Genomic DNA, 25077 nt, shown 5'->3' with positions numbered 1-25077 from the left:
GCAATGGAACAAAACATTCACAAGAGGAAGTGATTAGTCTCAAAGAATGAAGAGAGAAAACAAGGAAAATACTGATGTTTTACATACTATAATGATCCCATTTGTACAAAATGCCATCTGCATCCATCAGTACTGATTGAAGAAGTAAAACAGGTGAACTTAGTAAGCAAAAACAACAGCTAGCTACAGTAAATGATGCCCATGAGAAATGACTATGACTGACTTTAGCATTATGTTCAGCTGATGATCTTGTACTAAGCTGTGGCAATGAAAGAGTTAAGGATGGAGTGATGTACAATGCAGGGTGGTGGATGAGATCGTATAAAGTATTCTAGCCACAACAAGAGCACAGCATGACTTAGACGTTTTTCCGAGGGAACTTGTGCACAGTTTATACACACTTCAGAGACAGCAGAGCCTGAGGAGGTGAGTAGACTTATTTAACAGATTTGTCTAGAATCACTGATAAAGTCTGATGACCACTAATAAAGTATCTTTTTAGGTCTTTGAATCTGCATTCAGAAATGCCTTGTTTTTTGACTTTTTGTCTACAAATTGATTTTGTTATACTGTCCATGAGCTAAAGACTTTATAAAGGATTTATCTGTATTCATATCCAAACTTGCTCATCAGTGCAACACAAAAAACTGCACATCTAAGCTTACTGGAATGGTATCTAACAAGTATTAGAGAATAGCCATGCTGCTGCTTTGCATTCATGGGTGAGTGCACTTCCTTCGCTTTTATCTTTAGTCTTTTTCAGGCCCTGGCCACTGAGAAAGATGAGAAGAGGAGACACGCCCCTTTTAAAGCAGCAGTCAAGTCCTTGCTTGGGAAAGAGTGAGCTTCTTTCTTTCTATCATCTATCATTCTCCCACTATCTCTCTCTGTAATGTGGTAAATTGCTTTCTCCTATGCTATTGACCTCCAATTCAGATATGACTTTGACAAAGAGCTAACTTGGGGGCTTTGCCAATAACAGCAGTGAAGTGACTGAGAAAAGCCGCAAAGGATGATTAAAAACAGCAGGGGATAGCTAGCTGTGTCTGAGATAGAGTTATGAGTGGTCAGGCCCAGTAATGGCTCGGGAAGGCTCCTATGGGATTAACACAGGGGATGGGATCCTTCTCAAGTCCACATTTCCACATTAACAGTACATTTAAACAGACAGAAAAACATGAGAACACACACCCACATTAGTACTGTGCAGAGTGAGCACCATTAGGTTACTCCCTACATTAGTGTCTATGCTTTCTACAGAACTACACCATAATACTATTACTCTGCCATCTCATCTGATGTTTCCTAAACCAGACACTTTGATCAATAGGAGAAAGGCTGCTGTGGTGCTGAATAAAATATAATATCTGCTGTTTTCATGAGGTGCAGGGAGTTGAAGAGTCACAAATGTAGACAATGTAAGCATTTCTATCATTTAGGAAATTATTGATCACCCTGTGATAGGAATCAGCAGGTTCTATCAAATATCATATTACAAATACTGATTCAATATTATGATTTTTACTTTTATTTACAGTAAAACTGCAACAGCCTAAACAAAATGTAGTGTGCATTTATAAGCCATATGTTACAACAGTTAAAACAATGAGTAATGCCTTTCTGGGGAATTCAAGCATTCAGAGATGCAGCACGTGTTGTTGACTCTCTTCCATTTTGTTGTTATACTTCAAGGAACCTGAGAACCTGTAGATCACAAGCACATACGAAAAGTCAGGTAGTTGTTGATCAGAGTTGTTGAAGTTCTATAAATGCTATAGCTAAAAAACACATCCATCGCAGCTAACCTGGGTCCAGACTATGGCAACAAGCTGAGCAAGGCCATTGTTTATTATAGGCAGGTTAAAGGGCACCAGAACCATACAAGATGGGGATTATTTTACCTAACTCACTGCTAGAGCAGTGTTGTAACCACTGAGATAAAGGATCAGAGTTGTCACTTGGTTATAAATAGCTAGGTAGTGACAGCTAAAGAGATTTAACTGAAACGCATTATGCAGCTCTGCATCATACACAGAAAACAAATGGGAGATGTGTTCAGTTTGTCTTTCCTATCACACAAATCTGAGTTGTTATTTGAGAGTGTAAGGTTGCCTAATGTCGTCTGAGGGCTTTTTTTGGCTTGACTTTTGATAGGACACCACAGCAGGACTGTGTACTTTCAGATGAACAGGGACGAAACCAAGGTCAGAGCCCAGATAAAATTCAGTACTAATAAGCGAGAGAACAGTGATAAATCGACAAACGCTTGACTTGCTCTAAAACTGCCTGGCTGCCTGGAGGCACTTAAGAATTTTATCACAGCAGCTTGTAACTTAATGACTGAGAAGGACATCTGCGACAACTACCTGGTTTTGAGTCCTCTGCCACATAAGTAGTGTGCAGTCTCTCTTCCTCTCTATGTCTGTACACTGTAGTGCGAGAGTGAGCTACATGTGCGCATCTAAGTGTGTGTTTGTGTGTGTGTTTGTGAGAGAGAGAGAGAGAGAGAGAGACTGAGAGAGGAATAGGCAGCAGGCTGTGGCTACCCTGAGGCCTTCTCTTTGTTGACAGCCAGTTTTGACATATTCTTAGGATTAGTAGTTCTGTCAACATGATGCCACTGGCTCCTTAAAATAGAGAGATGGGCAGTCAGGAAAACAAAAGTGTAGCAGTATACCACCATAGACTCATACATTAACGGTGACTGACCCAGATACATGCAGACATAATTTCTTTGACTGTACAGTGCTTTCCTTGAACCCGACTTGAGGACAACACCACCAGATATGGAGATATCTGGATACGAAGGTAAGAGCACTACTGATGAGTGGCATTGAAATGTTATACGAGATAGTAGGTGAAACGGCTATGAAGTCAAGTTACAGTGTAGTCTATTCTCTGCATCACTGCACATCTGTTACAATTCAAGGCACAACAGAGAGGAATCTGGGTTAGTAAGCAGTGAAATCAGACAGCATTTGTGGTGGAGATGTGTAAAAAAGGGCCACTGGACATTAAGTGGCTCTCTATGACTCAGGACCTAGCTTTAACTACAGTTACTATTCATGACAGAGGTGGTGAATGTCTAAGTTTGCCAAAAAAAAATTGATAATTTACATAAATCTTTAAGTAAGAAGACTCGCCAAAAATGTTAAAGACTCTGTCATGAGGCAAACAAAGTAAAAGTAACTTTACTATATGATTTAACTGGGCTTTTTCTTTTTTTTCAAACCAAAATGCCTTTTATCTTTTATGAACTATAACTCCGCTGTTTCACTGTATCTGTAGCTAACTGTTACATAGCTAACTCTGGCCCAACGGTTGTGTTGTGCATGCCCCCTGTTAAATAAACCAATAAACTAAACTAAACTGAAAAAAAAGAGGCCCACAACATTTTTTGGTTAAATTGCGTTAATGTTTCATAAAGCTAGATACTTTTATCGGTTAGAATCATAGGTTAGAATTAAAGCTGCAAGCAGCGTTGGTCGGGACCTTGCACTCTGGCCCGTTGGGATCAGATCATTTTGCTTTTTAAAAATGAGGGATACTTATTACAAGTGTGGTGTACTTTTATTTTGAAAGATTGATTGACAGGATGAGAATTTTCTGCAGGGTGAGACATGTCTGTCTTGCTCACACCTGTGTCATCAAAATCATGCAAGTTTTGGGCCCTTTCACTTGAATTTCAATTAGTAAATTGAAAACTCTTGAGTTTGTGTGTAAAACAAATTATTTTCCTAATTTTCATCAAGTCTATTTTAGAAAAGGAGAGACTTTTAACCCACATGACCTGGTCAAAGTTTGATTTGAATGGAGAGTGTGAGCGAACCCACACCTTTTTGAACATTTACTGCTTCCACACAGTTTTAGATAGACTTCATTTGAACTTTAAATGAGTCACAAAACTTTGACCTACAAATCTTGAATTTACATGTGTTTTCTATCTTTTATTGTTTTTGAGATATTAGAGTGTGAGTTTTAAAGTCTTGCTCCTCCTGTGATTTTATGACTGTGTATTGCAGAATGTTTCAAAGCACTGAGGGAGTGACATCACCAGGAGCAGTTGTAGAGCAGGATTTTAGAGAACACTTCTTGTGAAATATCCTCATAAATCCCATGACTTTGGCCAAATCTTACATTAAAAATAATCCATAGTAGGAAATTTAGTGGCGAATCCATTGATACAGGTTTGAAAGTGGTCAGACTTATAGTTTAGACGTCAGAAGCCTCTGTTTGACACAAAATTCATGCCCATAGATTGCCTCCCCATTGTTTTACATTGTAAGGTGTGATGGGGCACTGCAACTTTCAGGGCTTATTAAATCCAAACCGTTCGAGTTATTACAAAGTTTTTAACAACTTTTTTTCAGCACAGTGTCATAAGTCATGTATCAAAGTTTGAAGCCGATACCATTAACGCCCTCGGAGGAGATAGCGTTTGTTCGGGGTCCAAAATTGGGGCGAAGTCTTATTTTGAAAGGCTGATTGCGGACTTCCTGTTGGATTTAGGTCAGGGGTGTCAGCATATGATTTGTAGGTCTTGATGAGACAAATAATTGAGTTTTGGTTTGATCTCTCTACGACATTCCTACGGGCCGTGGCGGCCATTTGTTACATAGGTGGCGCTAGAGAGCACATTTTGGCACTATAGGGGTTAATTTTTACATTTTATCAAATTTTTCACCAGACCTGATGTGCGTGCCAAATTTGGTGAGTTTTTGAGCATGTTTAGGGGGTCAAATTTAGGGTTTAAGTCCCGTAATAATAAAGAAAGAAAGAAACAAACAAACAAACAAACACACGAAAAACAATAGGGTCCTCGCCCTTAGACGAAGACTTCTGCAAAACGTTAGTCCTCTGCCTTTTGGGCTCGGTCCCTAATAACGGATTAGCTACCATTTTTGCCAGCCTTGACCCTGGTTGCCATGGTAACAGACACGGAAGGACGTTACAAAAATAGACATTTAAACGGAGTTTGCAAGCTAAGAGAGTAGTTGAGGCTTAAATTATCTTTATACGGTCTACACTCAAACGTTGAGTGGACTTCATACATACCCAATTTAGGCTAAAACAACTGAAATTAACTTCTCAGTGGCAGCACCTCAGCGGGATGAGTCAACGTGAGCGATGGAGAAGAGAAGCATTCGAGGTCGGTAGCTGGAGCCAATAAAACGATAATTTTAGAAATAAAGTTAAGGTTGCTTATGATTAATACAGCTAATGTCAGCTATTTAGACAGGTGGCGTACAACTAAAACCAGAAGTCTTGAAAATTTTGCCGTTAGCTATCTAACTATCTTAATAACGTTAGCCGCGGAGTGATTTTAAAGGGAACAGAACACCTCGTAATGGGCCTCCTCATGTAAGCGTTCTCCGTAAACTAACGTAACGGTCAGTTTATTCGTGATGAGAAGTAGTAAGTAATAACATCATGATATATGTTTTTGAAAAGTTATCAGGTGTCACTGTTAACAGTTCAATTCAGTTAAATTTGTTACAGAGTGACCGTTAGACCTAAGATCGAGTGACTACTTTTATAGGCGGATGCGCATTCAGGGTTGTTTTTTTCAGGATCTCTCAAAGTTAAACTAGTTCCTGTCGCCAGCAGGTGGCGCAAGTCGTCAACTGTTGCAACTGTTTTGCCTAAAATTGAATAGTACTAGCTACTCATGTTGTTGCTACATAAACGTGTTTACAAAGTCACATTGTTGGGTCTCGTCTGTCCTCTGGGAACAAAAAGCAAGTCCCCATAATAGAAATAATTACATTTTAGAGTTTAACGTTAAAAGTTAGGTTTGGTTATGTCAAAGGAGGGGTCCACAATTTTTCAGGTCTGTCTGAAAACAATAGTCAGGTGCCCAAATGAACATTGTGATAGTTTTTTCTTGCCGTGATCATTTGTCCTGTTCATACTGGCTATTAGAAGATCCCTTCATAATGTACTTTCTGTGCAGAAATGTATTTAAAAGTTCAGCTCAGAAGGGAAACACTGTCTGAGAAAACACACAGAGGGAATTTTATGCTAAAAAGACTGTAAATGTGACAGATATCCACTTGATATTACTTACTCAGAGTGCTGAGGCCTCTTAAATGCATTTTTGCCTTTGCACAAAATGACTGTGTGGACGCACTGTAGATTTTGGCCCCCATCACTTACATTGAAAGTGCATTTGAAGGGGATCTTTTAATGGCCAGTATGAACAGGAGGAATGATTACAGTGAGGAAAACCTTTTTCACTGTTCATATGAACACCTGACTGTTGTTTTAAGACAGACTTGAAAACTTGTGAACCTACCCTTTAAGGTTAGGGTAAAAGTGAAGGTTAGCTTTAGGTAAGTAGCTCAGTGGATAGGGTAAGTCTCTTGTCAATGTAAGTCAATGGTATGTCCTCTGAAATGATGGAAATATGATTGTGTGTGTGTGTGTGTGTGTGTGTGTGTGTGTGAGGGGGGGATAGGGGTGGGGGCAACCACTTGACCGGGTGAGAAAGTTAATAGAATGAATAAATAAAAGTATTTTTGTGAAAACTGATTTTGGGGTATATGAGTAGATGGTCAATAATTCATAAGGCCATCATCTCCAGATCAATACAGCTTTATGAGCCTATGAACCCTTTTCACAGTGCGCCTGTAGTGCCATAAAGCTCCACAGCAGGGTGATGTACACAGCTGTTGTCAGGATAGTGTTGTGTGTCCGGAATGATAAGCTTCCTGGAAGCACGATGGCAGAGCGGAAAATTGGCTTAGATGATACCATGCAGCATGGCCTTTCTGGCCTTTCTCTGTTGTTGCTTCAGCACTGTAGTGACCAGAACTGTATCCTGCATCACTAAGGATATCAACAAGACACTGTCGGTTCACCCAGGTTATCTCCCTGCAGAAATAGACAGTTCTCTGTTTGACATAGCTGCTGTACTGTATGTGTCAGCCGGCCTGGTGAATGACTGTAAACAGCTGGGCTGGATTGTATCCAGCAAGTGTCATTTGCAACGACACTGTTGATAAGGGTTAAAACAGAATTACAGCTGTTCTGTTTATAAAAGGGAGAACATGACTGCCACTATATAATAACATGTCAAGAATAACTCAGGAGGACTGGAATTTCTACAAAGGTGTCATGAATCTTGAGAATTTAATGGATCTGTCACATTTTTGTTTTTTTTCAAAATGTCTTTATACTCGCAGTGCACAACTCAAAATGTTTCCATGCAAGTACGGTGGTAATCCTATGCATATTCCACAAGACTAGCTTGTGTTTTCCACTACAGTGTCCATTACAGTCATTTGCTGATTATATGGGAAACAGTTCTTAAGAAGAAAAAGATAGCAAGTGAAAAAGTACCGCAAATTTATGGAAAACAATAACAAAGCAAGGTAATGAAGATAAGAGATGGTAATAGTAACTGTGAAAGGAACTGGTAGTAGATGTAAAAAAGGCATCATACGATTTCTTCTTTACTAGTTTGAAACCAGCGTCTGCATTCTGAATGTGTTTCAGATTAGACAGCTTCCTGATTGAGGCAAGTGCACAGAGTTTTAGTTATTTACATTTTGGCAAATTCTATAGTTTTTCAGGGGCCTGTTGTACATTTACATCAGACTGGAGAATTGTGGTCTTTTAATTTCAACAGTTAAACTTGTACATCACAGAGGAGCATTGCTGGGCATTTCTGTATAAGTCATTTCATTTCTAAACTGTGAAAATCCATATTGACAACCTGAAAACTTTGTTTATTTGTGGTACCACCAGATGTGAAATTGAGTTTCATTTGGAGTTTGGAGAAAATGTTGAAGAGTTTAAAAGTCCGCCTGCAGGACATGAACGACCGCAGCAATTTAATATCATTTTGAGCATTGGAAATAGCAGCAGCTACACCTATATGCCATGGTCACGTTACGTAAGCAATGTTGTTGCCGTGGTAGCAACTTGTCAATCACAAAGTAGCCACGCCCTAAAGCGTACGCTGCTTTATGGTCTATTTTACTCTAAATGGGACCATAATTTACAAAATGAACATCATTCTGTATTGAAGAAGACTTGAAACTAACAATTGAGACCATAAACTCATTAGGAAACAGTTTACTGAGATAATAAATCAAGAGAGAAGTAGGGTCATTTTCTCATAGACTTCCATACAAATCAGCTTCTTTTTGGAGCCAGTGGAGTCACCCCCTGCTGGCCATTAGAAAGACTGCAGGTTTAAGGCACTTCCGCATTTGCTTCACTTTTCAGGCTGGGAGCTACCCGCTTGCATTTGAGCCAACATGAACAGTTCACACGTAGCTCTCCAGGTGGTGATGTTGTGCAGCAGGTGGATCTTAAATATCCCCAAACCCTTATACATGATGATTTGTTTGTTTACAAAACAGCACAAACTGGTCAGAGCAGGTAAAGACTTCATGTACTGATAAACAGGGCAAGCCCTCATTTTATCTGACAGTATGTTTGCATGTTACTGTCACCAGTCACTTAACTGTCGTTTCTGCCCTTGTGCAGACATGCCTCGTCAATTCCCGAAGGTAACTCTGAGTGTGGCAGAAGAGGAGACGCAGCTCCTAGCAGAGAAGGTATATGCATCAGCGCTGAAAGAGGAAGACAATAAGGATGCATTATCCATGTTCACCGTGCCTGAGGACTGCCCTATTGGCCTCCAGCAAGCCAAGGAGCATGAACTGCTTAAGGAGCTGGCAGAGCAACAGTCGGAGGAGAGTACAAAGAGGTAGGCCTTGCTATTGGTCAGACACCAAATAAGATCAGATCATTGTCACAAATAAGTAAAAAACACATTTTGGGTAAAATTACAGGAGCTTAAGAGAACTTTATATCAATTATTAAATATGTTGCTAATTTTGCAGGAAGAAAAGCTTCAAGATGATTCGTTCCCAGTCAATGTCCCTGCAGGTTCCAGTGAATGTAGATTGGACGCGGTCAGTGGCTGTCACGCCATTCCTGTCCCCCAGCTCCACCTGCTCATCTGTGCCAGAAAACTGCCCAGATTACCAGAGAGTCACTATTAGTGGTGATTACTGTGCAGGAGTAAGTACCATGAACAGGAGCATTAATCTGTGTGCATTACAGTTATGATAGTAATAATGCAACGCTAAGGTTGTCACGTCATATTTGTAGACAAAGAAGTAAATCCTTCCACAGTTGTATTTACTGTGTATTTTCTAACTGTTCCAGCTAAATCCTAAATCATTGTCCAAACATTCACAGCATGTTGAAATACTGTGGCATATTTACATATAAATACAATGCTGAGGATACATTTATGTGTCATTCCCGTTCCCCATTCAGATCACAGTGGAGGACTATGAACAGGCAGCAAAAAGTCTTCTCAAGGCTCTGCTCATTCGTGAGAAATACTCAAAACTGGCCTATCACAAATTCTGCAGAACCACAGCCCAGTTCCTTCGCAGTGCTGAGAACATGAGATGGAGCGAAGAAGATGAGGTTCTACCAGGTTTGAAGAGTATATACAGTAGTTGAAATCCTACACTTGCTGACGGTGTATTCTGGTTTAAATGACAGTAATAGAGCCATATTGTGGCCTCCAGATATGTGCCCGTATCCAGCAGAAGGAGAGGATCCCTACAGTATGGAGAACATCCCAGAGAACCTGAACTATGAGCTTAAGATGAAGGATGGAATAGTGAATGTGTATGACAACGCTGAGGCTCTGAGAGGAAACCGGCCACATGACCTTCCTTACCCAGACTTAGAGACTTTTGCCATAGACCTTAGTCACGTGCTGGCAATGATTGCAGATGGACCCACGTAAGTTGCCAAAACAAAAAGACACTACCACTATGCTGGTTGAAAAAAAACTGTGTTGTTGATACAGTAATAAAACTGGTTGTTGCTACCCATGCTATACTTAATGACACTTTGCAGAAATGCTCAGCAGATTATGACTTTGATTTTCAGGAAGACCTACTGTCACAGACGGCTAAATTTCTTGAGTTCCAAGTTCTACCTGCATGAGATGCTCAATGAGATGGCTGAGCTGAGGGAATTGAAAAGTGTGCCTCACAGAGATTTCTACAATGTTAGGAAGGTTTGTATGAGTTAGAAAAAAATTGTAATCCCATTCATTATCCCAACACTTGCCTTACTTTAGGCTTTCTTAAAAAAAAAAAAGATAAGACCAGTCACGTATTTGTTCTTATTTGGCCAGTAGACTGAAAATAGACATTGTTTCTTTCACACAGGTGGATACACATATCCATGCAGCTGCCTGCATGTCTCAGAAACACCTGCTGACATTCATTCAGAAAACATATAAGACTGATGCAGACCGTGTGGTGCTGGAAAAGGCTGGACAAAAGATGACTCTCCAGCAGGTTTTCCACAGTCTCAATAAGGACCCCTATGACCTTACTGTAGACTCCCTGGATGTACACGCTGTAAGAAAAGAAGAAAATGGCACTGCCTTACATGTTTGAGCTTCATGGTTTCATAGTATGCTGTGCTTTTCGGTGATCATTTTCAAATATGTTGAAATGGCAGCGTAAAATCAATAGTTTTCCTCAATTTTGTCAAAACGTGGTTATTATGTTCCAGTGAAGACAAAAATTGATAGAAAATTCAAGTGAAATATTGTGTTATTATCCTTTCTTTGGAATCTTTCTGCTACTTAAAACAATCTCTCTGCCTCTAATTTTTGTCACTTCATTTCACTGCCAGTGCAGATAAATATCACTACTGATGAGTAGTTACACATGACTGATCTTTGTGTCTGTATAAACTTTACAGGGGAGACAAACCTTCCACCGGTTTGATAAGTTCAATTCAAAGTATAATCCCGTGGGAGCCAGTGAACTTAGAGAAATCTTCCTGAAAACTGACAACCTCCTTGATGGAGAGTACTTTGCTCGTGTAATAAAGGTAAATGTAATCACGCATTTTAAGTCAGAACTGATGCAGAGACATTTTATCACACTCTCTTTCTCACCTTTAATAGGAAGTGGCCCATGACCTGGAGGAGAGTAAGTACCAGCATGCAGAGCCACGCCTGTCCATCTACGGACGCTCTCCAGAAGAGTGGGACAGCCTGTCTAAGTGGTTTATTCACCACAAAGTACACTCTCCGAACATGAAGTGGATCATCCAAGTGCCCAGAATATAGTGAGTGCTGCAACCTAAGGGAGAACTTAAGCCTCTGTTTTAAAAGATTTTGGTAAAATTCTTTTTTATTTCCTAAACACATGAGAAAATGTTTTTATGTGTTTCAGTGATATTTTTAAGTCTAAGAAGCTGGTCCCTAATTTTGCCAAGATGCTGGAGAATGTATTCCTTCCTCTCTTTGAGGCCACTGTTAACCCACAGAAGCACAAAGAACTTCATGTTTTCCTCAAATATGTAAGATGTTACACATTTTAAGATTCATCAAACTTAAACCTGTAGAACCTGTTGGGTATTGTTTTTTCATAAATTGTGGTGTGCAGTTTGTGCCTCTAAATTGTGTCCACAAAGCGTAATTAATTCCCTCAAATTTTCCAATTCATACACCAGCCTAGACAAAACAATCTGTAACTCAAGTTTCTGCACTGCTACTAACTTCATGCTATTACTTTGTGAGAATTAATTGAGTAATTCAAGGGTAAAAATGATCAGTTGGAGGGAACAAATGAATAATAAAATTGTACCCATAAGATATCTGCCGTGGTTTGTAAAACCATCTCAGTAGTAGATGACAACTTTTCTTTTTGTGCAGGTGTCAGGCTTTGACAGTGTAGATGATGAGTCCAAACACAGCGATCACATGTTCTCCTTCAGGAGCCCAAAGCCAGAACAGTGGACTACAGATGACAACCCTCCCTACAGCTACTACATCTTCCATATGTATGCAAACATCATGGTCCTCAACAATCTCAGAAAGTAAGAGCTAATTCCTTCTTTTTCAAAATGTGGTTTCCATTAAAGGAAATTACTTTGCTGAGAGATTGATGAAAGGCAATTTTACAGTCCAAGACCTGACCTGGTACTTACTGCAGGTCCAGCACTCAGTGGACAGGTTACTTTGTAGTGTTCACTGGGAAGAGGTGATTAATTAATCACAGCAAAGGAATAAGCCACTGAACAGTGGCTCAGTAATTGGAACACTTACGGCAGATGAGAACAACTAACTAAGTATGTTGATTAATGTTTTTAACATAGTTATTTTGTCCTTTTGTGTCCTCTGTAGAGAGCATGGACTGAGCACCTTTCAGTTCCGTCCCCACTGTGGAGAAGCAGGGTCAATCACTCATTTGGTCTCTGCCTTCCTCACAGCTGACAACATCTCACATGGACTCACCTTGAAGAAGGTACTTTAGATTTTTCAACCTGTTATTACTGTAAAAAAACTTTACAATCAGTGCTGTCTGTAGAATTCGTAAGTATCAGAGACTAATCTAGAGCAGGGAAAACAGGGTACAAACTCCTGAAAGGATAACACAGGGCAGCTGCTGTGAGGGCTCACCACCAGCCAAAGGTCAATAAAATTACCCACTTTTTAACTATGCTCTATGCTTTTTGTTCTCTTTTAAAATGCATCATATAGCAAACCAAAATAGCCACGTCAATGTGAGAGTAATTCTTTAATGACCCTCAACCTTAGACCAAAACATCAAAATGAACCGTATTCCCTACAGACTGTTTTGAAGTCTTTGCTGTTTTGTAGCATGTGTAGCTGAAATGTCCTGCAGATAGTTTGCTATCAGCACTGTGGCCCAAATCAGTGAGAAATGCAGGTGAGAGACAGGAAAATGGAAGTTTTTCATTTCTGGTGAATGGAAAGCTTACTGTATGCTCAATCCTGTTTTATTTACTTGATGCTTCCTTAGACTTAACTCCCTTACAGTTGCAACAATCTAACTGTCTCTACAGTCTGGACAATGTGGAGAAAGGTCAAAAAATTCTAAAATCACATCAGTTACTGTTTAATTATGTGAGTTATTTAAATCTAATAATAATAGTAATAATAACAATAATAATAATAATATTAGCAGCCCTCATTATATATTTTACAACACTTTTGAATCCCTATTCAGCCAATTGGAGCAGCAAGCTAGACACAACTCAACACTGCAGTGTTAAAACATACAATTGGTATTAGAATGTAAACAACTGAAAAGGCCTTCGTGTAAGGAGATAAGACAAGCTGTGCACTATTTATTTTATAACCCTTGTGTTCTCTCAGAGCCCTGTGCTGCAGTACCTGTACTATCTGGCCCAGATGCCAATTGCAATGTCTCCACTCAGCAACAACAGCCTGTTCCTGGAATACTCCAAAAATCCTCTGAGAGAGTTCCTGCACAAGGGCCTGTGTGTGTCCTTGTCCACAGATGATCCCATGCAGTTCCACTACACCAAGGTAAACAGAAACATATACAGGAAATACAGAGTTTCAAGGCTGCTGTTCAGTATGTCAGAATCTTTGTGTAAATCCACATTGAATATGCTATTGTAGTGTGGTTTACATTGATTCATTAATCCTTATCTACTGCTTGTGTGTCCTGATTGTAGGAACCGCTGATGGAGGAGTACGCTATAGCAGCTCAGCTGTGGAAGCTCAGCACCTGTGATGTGTGTGAAATAGCCAGAAACAGCGTGCTGCAAAGTGGACTTTCTCACCAGGTACAGTCTCACTTTCAATCTGCATCTTTCCATATTTCCTCTCATCACATTTAATCTGCATTGATCCTATGAATTGACAATGTGCAGCCATATGGTAACTTGTTTTATTGTTTATTTACAGGATAAGAAGCACTTCATAGGGGTGAACTATCTGAAAGATGGACCTGAGGGAAATGATATCCGTCGGACCAACGTAGCCCAGATCCGCATGGCCTACAGACACGAGACACTGTGCAATGAACTTAGCTTCATAGTCGATGCCGTGAAGTCTGATGCTATGAACTCACTGTACGAGTAAAATGCACCACACAGAACACAGAATCCAAGCATGCTGAGCTCTTAGTAATTACCATTTACCTTTGAAAAGTGCCAGTGACTGTGATGATGAAAAAATTTGCATGCCTTGGAGGACTGGATGACTTATAGCAATTTAGACAAAAGCTGAGCAGAGTGCCAGAAATGATGTAGATGAAGTAGTTGTCACAGTTGTCATTACACAAACACACTATGTATAAACAATTGTACCTCATACTCCATTGTGTGACAGGAGTATGCCATAGAAACAGTTTGAAACTTGAGGTTTACATACACTGAGCACTGGACATAAGAACACTTGTGGTTGAGAGAGAGAGAGGGAGAGAGTGTTAGCTCAGACAAATCTGATAACAGAGATAAATGATGTCTGGGACATTTCCTCTGTCTCTCCCTTAAATAGCTTCTTCTTAGAGTGACATTTTGTAAATATATCGACATATAGAAAGATCTGGAAGATACCCAAGTTTGTAATGATATATGTTTTTTTAAAAGTGCTTGAAAAAATTGTAGAAAAGTTGCATTTAATTGCATGTATATTCAATCTATGAAGCAGCAAACCGTTTGGTAAAAGAATAAAAAGTCTTCAGTCTTTAAAATGGTTGCATTGCAAACATTGCCATCTAGTGGCTAAACTGTTGGCATGTATCATTAATTACAACAAATCACTGCATTTAGCAACATCAAATGACTGAGAATAAAAGTAAACATATATAACATAATTATGCACAAATAAACACACAATACATGTACATTGCTCTCATACACACATCAAGGCTCACATATTTGCCCATAAAAAGGAATATTACTCAGTAGTCCATAGAGTGTTTCTTTAAAATGTTTAACTTGCACTGTCGCCAACTTCTATCTTCTCATCTTCCTGAGCAGCTTTCTTGGGTTCCTCTACATCCATCACACACGTGCACATGTCTGTGTCCGCACACTTTTCCTGCTGCTTCATATCAGTGCTCCCAGAGCTCCTTTTCCTTTTCACAAAGAGAATGAAACAAGTCATGCTAAGCACTTAATGGATATTATACAAGAGGAGAGCATTTTTTATAGACAGTGTCTGGAATTTCACTTAGTCTGTATTTCTTTGGCAGCTTGTGAAAGAAAGATCCTTTGCCTCATCAGTTTTTTGTCAGCTTGTATTGTTATACTGTATGACACTTCTTTGAATAAGAAGCTACATACAGTATTAGCACCTATTTACTTTAATTGATTGATTCATATGCTTTTTCAGATATCAGTTTTTGTTTTTTTAGGTTTTCTTTAGTTTTTTTAACCCCCAATATTAGTATTTTAGTAAAAAAAAAAAACAACAACTCACAATATGATGTATGCAAAGATGACTATTGCAATAAGAAGAAGGGCACAGGTTGAGGCGATGAGCACTACCTTTGCTGAAACAACAGAACATGAAAGGGTCATACAAAACAGAAATCATATACAAACACTTATGACAAGACATTTAAATAAAAGTTTTACTTTAAGTAGTATTTTGTATGTATTACTTGTAAGTACTGTATATCTGTACAGTATGTATTGAATATGACACCAAGTGTCTCACAGCATGAACTTTATTATGAACAAAGTCCTCATACTTCCAGCAGAGCCTTGTGCTATGCCGACAAACCGGGTTGCCTCTGCCTCACTGTCTGCGGTCCTCAGGAAGTAGGGAGGAGTGGTAAAAGCTGAACTGACAGTACGAGGGGAGGAGGGAGACGTAGAATATGCTGACTCAGAAGGGAGCTGAGTTGTTGTATCCATCAGTTGTGCTGTGTCATCTGTGCATGTAAAAAAATGTAATAAGATATTATATAAAATGCATATTATTTCATGTATGTTTTATAGTTCGCATTTTGAATATGTCATTTGTTTCAACTTTGTTACTTAAGTAACTGAAGTATGGCAAAGTTGAAGTATTTATGAAATAAAATAAACATAATTTTACTAATTGTACAGTATTTCCTGTACAGTGGGAATTCAATAAATTCATTTCCAGCATGAATTGCACTGAATGTGAAGTCCTTGTACAGCTGTATTGACAATTGAGTGGAAAATGTTGAAAAGGTATTCCTGAATGATTTTCTGGCAGCAATGGTTCAGTTTTACATAAGAAAGAGTTGTATGGATACTGAAATGCAGTCCAAACGTAAATTGAATAAACAGTCTATACCCAGCGTGCTCATTTAAAGAAGAAAAAGTTTTGTTCAAAGAACAGAAAGCCAGGGCTGTCTTCAAAATATCATGTAAGATATCTTCAATTTAACATTCCCCCTTAATGTACAGTATAAAGTGAAGCATTAGAGGAAAAGACATATAATATAATAATATCATACCTGATTCATTAAAGCAAAACACATCAAACTTTTGTGTAACAGCTGCTCGCCATGTCACCAAACCCGTGCCGTTTTTGCCACAATTAGAAAGCGCCTTGATGCGGGGAATGACTGCCAAATGTTCATCAATCCATCCAAACCTGAACAAAACAAAACAAAACATGACAACATTTCAGCAGGGATTTGTTAACGTTTTCTATTGGCACACATTGAGATGACTGAGGTGTTCTTGAGCAATCTCTTGTGATTTTACCTGCATGTTTCTAAACCCCTCCTGAGAGCTTTCTCCACTTGTGCTTTTGAGGCAATGTTCAGTCCGAGGGTCAAACAAAGCTTCCGAGCATCAGAGGCATTGAAGGCATACTGAGACTGGTTGAGGTCATTTATGTAGCTAACCTGGAATACTCCTGCAATACTACTGTTCCCTGCGGGGAAAACTGGAAACAGCATATAAAACATAGTCAGATTTAAGTTTACTGTATTTGTAGGAGCAGTAATAGAATAAAAAATGCTCAAATGCAACAATACCACTGATTTGCAGAAGCTACATATACAATGTAGAAATACACAAATATACAAATGTCAAATCACTTACCTCTGATTTTGCTTGTGTCAATATGTTGATCAGAGATGACTGCAGTAATTGGCAGCACTGCCATGATGCAAAGCCAGTTCGCATTCATAACTGGTCAGAGTACAGACAGATGAATGCCAGGGACGACAAGTGTTGCACGGTTTATGTGTCTGTGAGGCAAATGACTGGGTTAAATAGAGGTGATTCTGTTCACTGGGGTGTGTGGACTGTGTCATTGTCACAACGTAAAGGAAAAGGAAGAGGGAAGCACCATTCACAGGTCATGTCAAGAGTCATCATATGTTCTAGGAACAGGGCCCAAGAGGAAAGGAGAGAAAATATGTCAGCAGGACACAAGGCTACAGAAATGCTGCAAACGGCAAAATCCAGTAAAATAATATTCCAGGAATAAGTATAATATATTTGTTGGATGTAGGTGAAAACACAGCTTGATACAGCTCACAACAAAGCACATAAAAGTCTAGTATAAGGCTTACGACAATAGGGATGACATACATCCGATTAAAGCCTGTCCTCATAAAGGATTTGCACTGTTACTAACGTCTGACATTGGGCACCCTGTCCAAATGATTTCCTCCCATGGGGCACTGCTCAATCATGAACAAGCTTATGATCTCTGGTATCCTCTGATGATCCTTTGGCACACAATGACATCCCACTTCCACAAAAACATCTTTCCAAAAGTCCTGGTGGCAGGAAATGACGCAAAGAGTGCTGACGAACACGCTGCCGTGTTTTTGTCAGATATGAGGTGTCAACGAGGTGTGTGGGCACAATAAATGATGATTGGAAGCGGCGGAAAAAAGACAATATAACTTCTCTCATGGGTCTTCTGCAGTTTATGTGGTCAAACTGAGAACTTAATAGGTTTAATTTACATTACATTAAATGGTTTCCTGACATAATTAAGCTACTCTAATGCAAAATTTATGATTTTTTTTAATAGGCTGAGAAGTAAAGGCAAGCATGGCGGTGATCAATATAAGACAACTGACACAGGCCTTTTTCACAGCAGACATTTCAACTATCCCAGTAAGTCATGACAGCAAGTCGACATGTACTATAGCAGGACCCTGAAACTGAAGCAGCTAAATGGATTCAGCCATCATTAACTTTATTATTTACACCTGTGTTTTTTCCCACTATGACATGTTAAAATGTCTTCCATGAAAAAAAGGCCTTTTGTTTACATCATTTATACGGTTTGACCTACCTTTCAGGAAATACACTTATATGTGTTTTTGGTGAGAGATAGATGAGAAGATGAAGAAGATGATTAGTTTAGAAGGGGGAAACAGCTTTCCTGGCTCTGTCCAAAAGCGACCAAATCTGCCTACCAGCTCCTCTAAACACTAATTTAAATGTTGGCGCATTGGAGTTTTACAGAGGGTTATATGCCAGGTGACATGTGCAGTAACTTCCTGCAGCAGCAGCTGGTTCCCTGCATCATGGTAACTCCAATGAGTCATTTTTATATTGTAGTTTTTGTCTGTATAAAACAAAGACGTATAACGTATTAATTACGGAGTTTTATGGTTTCTGGTAAGTGGACTTTGGGCAGAGCCAGACTGTTTCCTTCTTTAAGTCTTTGTGCCAAACAAAGCTGCTAAGAGTGGTATCAATCTTTCCATCTAACTCTCGGGAGGAAGTGAATAAACATAATTCCCAAAATGTCTTAACTATTCTTTCAAGTCCTCTGTATTGCATGTTAGAAGAGGGATTGTAGCACCAATCTCCTTTGGTACCACCTCATATTTATCAATAGAAATGACAACAGAATCTTTTCAGGCACCTTTATTTAAAGGTGAAGTGGCAGAACATAAAATCCACAAAGAAAAAAAAACAACACAGGTAAACACACATGTGCAAAGAAGATAAAAATAAGCCTCATGCCATCTACTGAGTGCTCTCATACAATAAGAAAATCGTTCAGTGCTCTGAAGACACAATCCAAAATGGCACAAACGAGAACCATCAATTGCAAAAATATTGCACTTTAGGAACTACTTTGGAATGTGCTTATACTTTAAAATCTTTAAATACGCAGTATAGAAATTTAAAAAACAAATAAAACATTCCTTTATTTTCTATATCTTTAAATATGAGTTGATATTCACTCAGGGGCTTTATTATCTATTGGACCTGAGAGATTACACATTAACATTAGAGTGCAGATAAATGTACACTTTTTAATCTACTGTGGCATTTTATCAAAAGTGCCATATTTATCATCAAAAGTACCAGAATTTACTTCTATTATATACTATATTGTACACTCTATACTGTAATTGGTCCCTAAACAGAAATGATCTATTTTTTCTCACTGCAGCAAACAATCTGTCCACTTTCCAATCCAAACAAAATTATAACTTAATTCTGTTAATCATGCAAAAGGCAACATTATCCATAAAACCTCCCAAAAAACGTCTTTGACACCCGTGAGTCAGGGTCGTGGATTCAAGTGAGTCCGACTGTCGTGATATGGTAAAGTGACAGAGACAGAGGTCGACTGGGGTCTCTCTAGTGGGGTTCTTTGGTTCAAACATCTTTATCTTGCCTTTGATAAAGTCCTTTTTACGTGTCCTCACGTCTGTTGTAGTAGTCACTGAAGAATGTAAAAATACTGATAACCAGACACATCACCAGGAAAACTATCAGGGCGATCCCGAGAAGTCGCTTACTCCAGGTAATCTTGGGCCAAAACCGCCCGAAAAGAACCAGGACCTCCTCCAGCCTCCTGTGAAGGTAAAGACTTCATGCATCATACAGAAGATACAATATTTTCATAGCTGTGTACATTTTTTGCACAGAATTATAGTCTGTATATTTTTTTTGTATATTTTATGTGTGTTCTTTTTCCCTTCATATAAAAGTATAACAACATCTTTAATCATAATGACCATTATACACTAGCATTGTGTTTCATGTGATGAGTTTTTCCCTCCAAACGTGTGTGAACATGAACATTCAGTGTTCAGCATGTGTTAGAAATAACTGTTAAACCACATGTTGGAAGGTTCATAAAAATGCCAATGAGGCTTTATACCTATCTACATTTCTACAATCGAATATGTTATGATATGAGAACAACTTAAACTGCTACTAATGCTGGTAATTTAAAGTTCAAAGCCTGTCTTGTGTAGATGAAATTCAGTTATTTTTCAGGTCACATGTATGAATGAAGTAGCTGATTTTTAGTGGGAATACAAACCATTTCAACATCAGATGTATGCATTCTGAATGCATCATATGTGCTGTACTTTGAATATAATCTAAAGAGTGGTCATTTAGTATTCCCATATCATTACTGTCAAAGAAAAAACATGCAGTTCATGCTGTATATTTCTTCTGTTTAGCAGCAATTTAAAGCTGGAGTGCTGGACTTTTGTCTCCCCCCTCTGGCAGTGAGAGTAAAGGAGGGTGCTAGGCTGTGATTGGCACACTCATGTGAACCCAAAATGACAGACACAGAGATATGTTTTGACGGTCCACTGGCCCACTGGGATTTGTCCATGTATGTCCAATGGCCAGTACACCAGTGGCCGTAACCTACTGTTGTGGCTGTAAAATAGTGGATAAATTGTTTTGTGTGTCACACAACCCCCAAGAAATGACTCATTTCACTATCAGAATTTGATCCGTTCTGTCCAATAATATTTGGAAAGTCTAGAAGAACTTCACGATTAATGGCCAAACAACCAGCACGGGAATGTCGTGGCCAACATGAGATTTAAAAACTCTGTATACTGTGAAATACAGAGAGAGATTTGTTTGAATGTAACAGATGTTCATTTACATGCAAAAGTTCTGCACTGCAGGTTTAAGACAGATTCAGTTTACCTGCTGGTCTTTATCTTCTTTCCACTCTCTTCATCCTTAATTTTTGATTCCAGCAGTTTCTCTGCAGCGTCCTCCTCTTCATGCTTTTCTTCCTGAAGAGCTTTGCTTTGCTTCAGTCCCTCTTGCAAGCTAAATTTGAAAAGTTCACATTTACCAGCAAAATATAATCACATACGGTGATAAAATACTCTACGGTATGAATGTCCTATAATTTGTCACTGTACATACACAAGAGGATTCACCTGTATAACAACAAAAATGATGGGTCCCATAAATGTGGTGATTTATGATAAGCCACTACCGTGGCGTGTGTGTTTATGTGAAGTTAACGAGCAGGAGAGAAGGTCTCACCCTTTATTGTACGCCTCTTCCTCGATCTTTGCCTTGAGCTCAGCTCTGATCTCAGCTCTGATCTCCTCTAAGTTGACTGCAGGCTTGGCTGGCTCGCTTTCCTGCTCCGCCACACTCTTTCCACTGCATTGTTTCAGATAGGAAAATACAATCAACCTCAGACACCATTCACTATCATAGCAGACATTATGAAACTGTGAGGAGTGCACACTCAGGCTCCATGACAACACCGTGGCCTTGTCTTATAATGGACAAACCGCAGAGTGGGAGCTTGCATGAGAGTACAAACGTTGAGCTGGCACTTTGCACGTTTGTTATTGCTATTCTTGTCCTCTCACAGAACATCTAGCTCAGACACTCGAGAGCTCTACTCAAGCTCACTTTATAACCAGGATATGATTGGAGCCTTGTGCCTGGACTTTGTCAAACTCTTGCACAAATGTTTAGATTACGACCCAGGATAGCATATCCATCAACTGCAGCAGGATTTGATTATTTTTTATGCTTTCAAAGTTATTTTCCCCTCACTGGGGCTCTTTCTGCTCTGTAAAACACATCCTGAAGGTCACACAAACAAGCCAAAAGGTCCCACTTCAGCACAAAATGCGTTTGATAAGAATGATTAGCATTTCAGGCTTTTCTTGGCTCATTGTTTCAAGGACTGTGTGTCGACCTTGGGAATCAGACAACGGTATGTGCACGTACTGTACATGCAGTCGTGTGTGTGTGTGTGTGTAAGCAAAACACTACCAGTACACCAAACATACCATTCTGTTGCTGGTTGTGCCGCCTCTGATGAAGCGTTTCCTTTCACATCATTTGCTTCACTCTAAAGAGAAAAGTGTTGAATAATGTTGAAGAATATTATTTTTCTTTAAACAATAATTGGCAATTAACAAGGATGGAAGAAGTAAGTAAAAGTACCAATACCACTGTGTAAAAATACTTTAAATCATGCTCAAGTAAAAGAACACAAGTATTATCAGCCTAAAGTACATAAAAGTAAAACTACTCCTGCAGAAAAATGGCCCTTGTGAGTTTGATACTATTATATATGAAATGATTCGATTGTTAATACTCGTGCATCAATAAGTAAGCAGCATTTTATTATTGTAGCAGGTTGAGCTAGTTTGAACTACTTTATAAAGTTTAGTTGTTGAGTTCACTGGTTCCCAGTCGAGGGTTGTAAGATAAATCTGGAGGATCATGAGATGGTTAATGGGGTAGGAAAGAAGATAAAACAAGGTTTTGCTACATAAATTTATATTGTTGACTTTTCTCAAATTCTGCCTTTAAAAAAATAAATCGGAGACTTTTACCTCTTTAGGCATTAAACAAACATTCAAATAACATCTGAGAAGTTTAGAGGGGAAACATCTCTTTGGTTGAACTACTAACAGCTTGTAGACATCTAAAAACGTGACAAGGAACCCTTATCAGACACTGCTTTTTGTGCACGCATTTTATAAGCTCATCATAGATCAGTCTTAAACTGTAACTCTAATCAGTAAATTAAGCTGTCACATACATGTAGTGGAGCAGAAGTATAACAGTATAATTTTTACTCAAGTAACTGACCACTGACAATTAATGTTGATATGACGTTGAACAGAGGTTATTACTCATAACCAGTAAATTATAGTAATATGAGACAGATGGTCACATTCCAAAACACTGTTAATCTATTTTGAAAAACATAGTAATATCTGAAAAACAATAAATAACTAACACAAAATGTATCTTACACTCATTCAGTAGTCAAAATGAAAGCGAATTTATGAAATGCTTGATATTACATTTTAGAGTTCAGCTCGGGAACAGGAAGACCTACCAGAACAGGAAGAGCAGCACTGGCAGTGGGTCCCACGTTGGGACCTGAAGTCAAGTTGGAGCCGGGGCCAGCTGCGGCTGGGGACTGACCTGGGATATTCAGGAGGTTAAACTTAGGCACCACTGCAACACTCACCCTGCGCCTGGGCAGAGCCTGCGGAGGGCCGAGTGAAGAGAAGAGAGAATGGGCAACAGTTTCAGTGCAACGAATGAGAAAAAGATGAATGTTGGAAATGTTAAAGCTTTGGACATTTACACCTACAGAGGTATGAGAATGTCACTGAAAGAATTTAATGAATTAGACAAGAAACACAAGCCTTACCAATCCACAAAAATCATCACTCAAGAAAATTCAAGTACATTACCTTTCCAAGGGTGAGGGACATTGATCTTGACGGTCGAGGAACTCCATCATCTTTAAAAAGAAACACACATCACAACATTATTACTTTCATGCTATTGTCATTAACAAAGCTGCATTAAAACTGTTATAATAGGATACTCCAGGTGATATTAAACATCCCTGGGTGAATAAATGCATAAATAGCAAAGCAGAAGTAGTGCTAAAAAAGGCCTGTATAAATAAAGTTTAAAAATACTTTCCACTTACAACCATGAAACCCTTTGCAGAGGAAAAATGTAATGTCAGGTTGGCTGAGTTTCACTCCCTGTGTTTTCCTGTGCTTGAAGTGAATTAGTGTAGTCTTACCTCCAGTGTCTACAGACCCTCCATAACAACGATTTGAGTTCTGGTTGGCCAGCTTCTTAAACTCCATCAGCTCAGCGTGATCCTTCTCGTACGTCCTCTTCAGATTTTCCACATATTGCATCATGACCTCAGTGGCCTTGTTCATACGTTTCTCCTGTTGAAAAATGAAACACTGATAAAAACAAGCCTGCATTGAAACATACACGTACAGAAATATTAACGTCTTCTAAAAGAAAACTGCCCAAAGTAACTATACTAAACATTAAAGCAGAGAGACTTTGAACATGTGGTTGCTTGATGTAGGAGTTATGCAACAATTTGGAAAACATAAGACGGACACAAGATTTGAATAAACTTATATACTATTTTGTAAAATATGTCTTTAAAACTAAATTAAAAAGTAACTTAACACCGGGCAGAAAAGCTGCCCTCTTTGCTTGAAAGTTTCAAGCCTGTTTCACCTCTTGCGTGTGATCGGAAGTGTGTTTTGTTGCTCCCAACAACGATGTCACGGTGTACTGGAGTACACCTGTACATCACTGCAGCGAGGTGATAAGTTAAGCCACTGGAGGTCAGTAAAAACAAAATTTAAGATTTACAGGGGGTGTTAAGTTACTTCTTAATTGATTTTGGCCACTAGGGGGCAGATGAGCTTCAACAGCCACATACACACCCTGAAACTTTAGAAAGAAATGACCTACAGTACTAAAATATCCAGCAGACTCAACGTTATCATCCCATTAGAGTCGCATTTTTGGCCACCTGATGAAACAAAGTCCGATAATCTCTGACTTTTTCTCTCTTCATATCTGGGTATTTAGCTTTCTAGAGGTTTAACTCTCTTAACCAGCTTGTTACTAACTTTGTCTGACTGCCATTTGGTGACGGGCAGGTAGTACAGTGGGTTTATTAGAGTTTGTTTGTTGAAAACAGCTGTCTGCTACTGGAAACTGGGTCAGTGAGACTGAACCGTGCAGTAAAATGTGCCCTAAAACCAAAACTGGGTAGAGACAGCAAATCACAGCAGGGAAGTTTTGTTCCTGCAAGTAAAACATCACATTTAGCATTTTCTTGTTCAAAAGGTGAGGGATATGTACAGTACTCATGGAGATAAATACCTGGTGAAAGGTATTGTGGCAACAATAAATACATTTTTCCTTCTTATGGCTTGCATGTGATAGTATAACTTCAAGGGAGTTATTACTTGCATCAAACTGTATGAAGCAGTGGATACCAAAAACCTTAATCTTGACATTTTAAGAGTATATAAATAACCTCAAAGTCACGCAACAGATTTCTAGTCAATATATGAGAAGCTGTACAAAGACAGAAAAAGGCAGTAATTCATTTCAGTGGTTTGGGGCTGTAAATAGCAACAGACCCTTGTACTGCAAAAACAGTAAATTTGCTCTTTTTTTAAATGTTTGTTTTGGCCACAATGAGGTCAGCCATGACATCAGATAAAATCCTTCACCAAC

The 25077-nt window shown here is 39.0% G+C and overlaps 4 protein-coding genes across 13 annotated transcripts in view; 1 reads left to right on the top strand and 3 right to left on the bottom strand.

Annotated features, from left to right (window-relative positions):
- The window catches only part of sbf2 (SET binding factor 2), a 122020-nt gene extending 116877 nt beyond the window's left edge, over nucleotides 1–5143 (bottom strand). For both annotated transcript variants that reach the window (XM_042411300.1, XM_042411308.1), the window contains exon 1: nucleotides 5056–5143. The gene's annotated coding sequence lies outside the window, so the exon portion shown is untranslated. The remainder of the gene's footprint in view (nucleotides 1–5055) is intronic.
- On the top strand, nucleotides 9–14531 carry ampd3a (adenosine monophosphate deaminase 3a). Of its 7 annotated transcripts, none has more exons than XM_042411366.1 (15): nucleotides 9–840; nucleotides 8497–8719; nucleotides 8856–9036; nucleotides 9298–9463; nucleotides 9558–9777; nucleotides 9928–10057; nucleotides 10212–10406; nucleotides 10756–10887; nucleotides 10964–11127; nucleotides 11235–11361; nucleotides 11717–11880; nucleotides 12188–12308; nucleotides 13184–13357; nucleotides 13510–13620; nucleotides 13742–14531. In XM_042411366.1, exons 1-15 carry the CDS (start codon nucleotides 783–785, stop codon nucleotides 13916–13918), a joined length of 2343 nt encoding a protein of 780 aa, XP_042267300.1. In that variant the 5' UTR covers nucleotides 9–782; the 3' UTR covers nucleotides 13919–14531. The 7 variants fall into 7 exon arrangements, with proteins under 7 accessions (XP_042267300.1, XP_042267282.1, XP_042267270.1 ...); XM_042411348.1 differs by lacking the exon at nucleotides 9–840 and adding an exon at nucleotides 4681–4710; XM_042411336.1 differs by lacking the exon at nucleotides 9–840 and adding an exon at nucleotides 5063–5149.
- On the bottom strand, nucleotides 14440–17024 carry lyve1a (lymphatic vessel endothelial hyaluronic receptor 1a). The gene is made up of 6 exons (XM_042411380.1): nucleotides 16870–17024; nucleotides 16528–16711; nucleotides 16275–16414; nucleotides 15537–15719; nucleotides 15263–15335; nucleotides 14440–14918 (listed from the first exon to the last, which is right to left on the bottom strand). The coding sequence occupies exons 1-6, from the start codon at nucleotides 16955–16957 to the stop codon at nucleotides 14774–14776; spliced, it is 813 nt and encodes a 270-aa protein (XP_042267314.1). The 5' UTR covers nucleotides 16958–17024; the 3' UTR covers nucleotides 14440–14773.
- Nucleotides 17025–18648: 1624 nt separating this feature from the next.
- mrvi1 (murine retrovirus integration site 1 homolog) overlaps nucleotides 18649–25077 on the bottom strand; it is a 34538-nt gene continuing 28109 nt past the window's right edge. For all 3 annotated transcript variants that reach the window (XM_042408441.1, XM_042408459.1, XM_042408449.1), the window contains 7 exons: nucleotides 23600–23753; nucleotides 23256–23305; nucleotides 22892–23044; nucleotides 21828–21889; nucleotides 21061–21183; nucleotides 20710–20838; nucleotides 18649–19606 (listed from right to left, as the gene is read on the bottom strand). In XM_042408441.1, the coding sequence (XP_042264375.1) occupies nucleotides 19444–19606; nucleotides 20710–20838; nucleotides 21061–21183; nucleotides 21828–21889; nucleotides 22892–23044; nucleotides 23256–23305; nucleotides 23600–23753 (834 nt within the window). In that variant the 3' untranslated portion in view covers nucleotides 18649–19443. The remainder of the gene's footprint in view (nucleotides 19607–20709; nucleotides 20839–21060; nucleotides 21184–21827; nucleotides 21890–22891; nucleotides 23045–23255; nucleotides 23306–23599; nucleotides 23754–25077) is intronic.

The sequence above is a fragment of the Thunnus maccoyii genome, chromosome 1, assembly GCF_910596095.1.
Source record: "Thunnus maccoyii chromosome 1, fThuMac1.1, whole genome shotgun sequence".
In the NCBI taxonomy this organism is placed as follows: domain Eukaryota; kingdom Metazoa; phylum Chordata; class Actinopteri; order Scombriformes; family Scombridae; genus Thunnus; species Thunnus maccoyii.
The sequence above is the reverse complement of the archived record's forward strand: the minus strand, read 5'-3'. Positions and strand labels throughout refer to the sequence as shown.

Excerpts from the sequence above, each read along its gene's own strand:
- ampd3a (XM_042411319.1), top strand. The coding sequence starts at position 8,265 with ATGAACAGTTCACACGTAGCTCTCCAGGTGGTGATGTTGTGCAGCAGG. Across the intron at positions 8,720-8,855 it reads TCGGAGGAGAGTACAAAGAG|GAAGAAAAGCTTCAAGATGA; the intron begins GTAGGCCTTGCT and ends CTAATTTTGCAG. Across the intron at positions 10,888-10,963 it reads ACTTTGCTCGTGTAATAAAG|GAAGTGGCCCATGACCTGGA; the intron begins GTAAATGTAATC and ends CACCTTTAATAG.
- lyve1a (XM_042411380.1), bottom strand. The coding sequence starts at position 16,957 with ATGAATGCGAACTGGCTTTGCATCATGGCAGTGCTGCCAATTACTGCA. Across the intron at positions 16,415-16,527 it reads AGGGGTTTAGAAACATGCAG|GTTTGGATGGATTGATGAAC; the intron begins GTAAAATCACAA and ends TGTTTTGTTCAG. Across the intron at positions 15,336-15,536 it reads AGCACAAGGCTCTGCTGGAA|CAAAGGTAGTGCTCATCGCC; the intron begins GTATGAGGACTT and ends CTGTTGTTTCAG.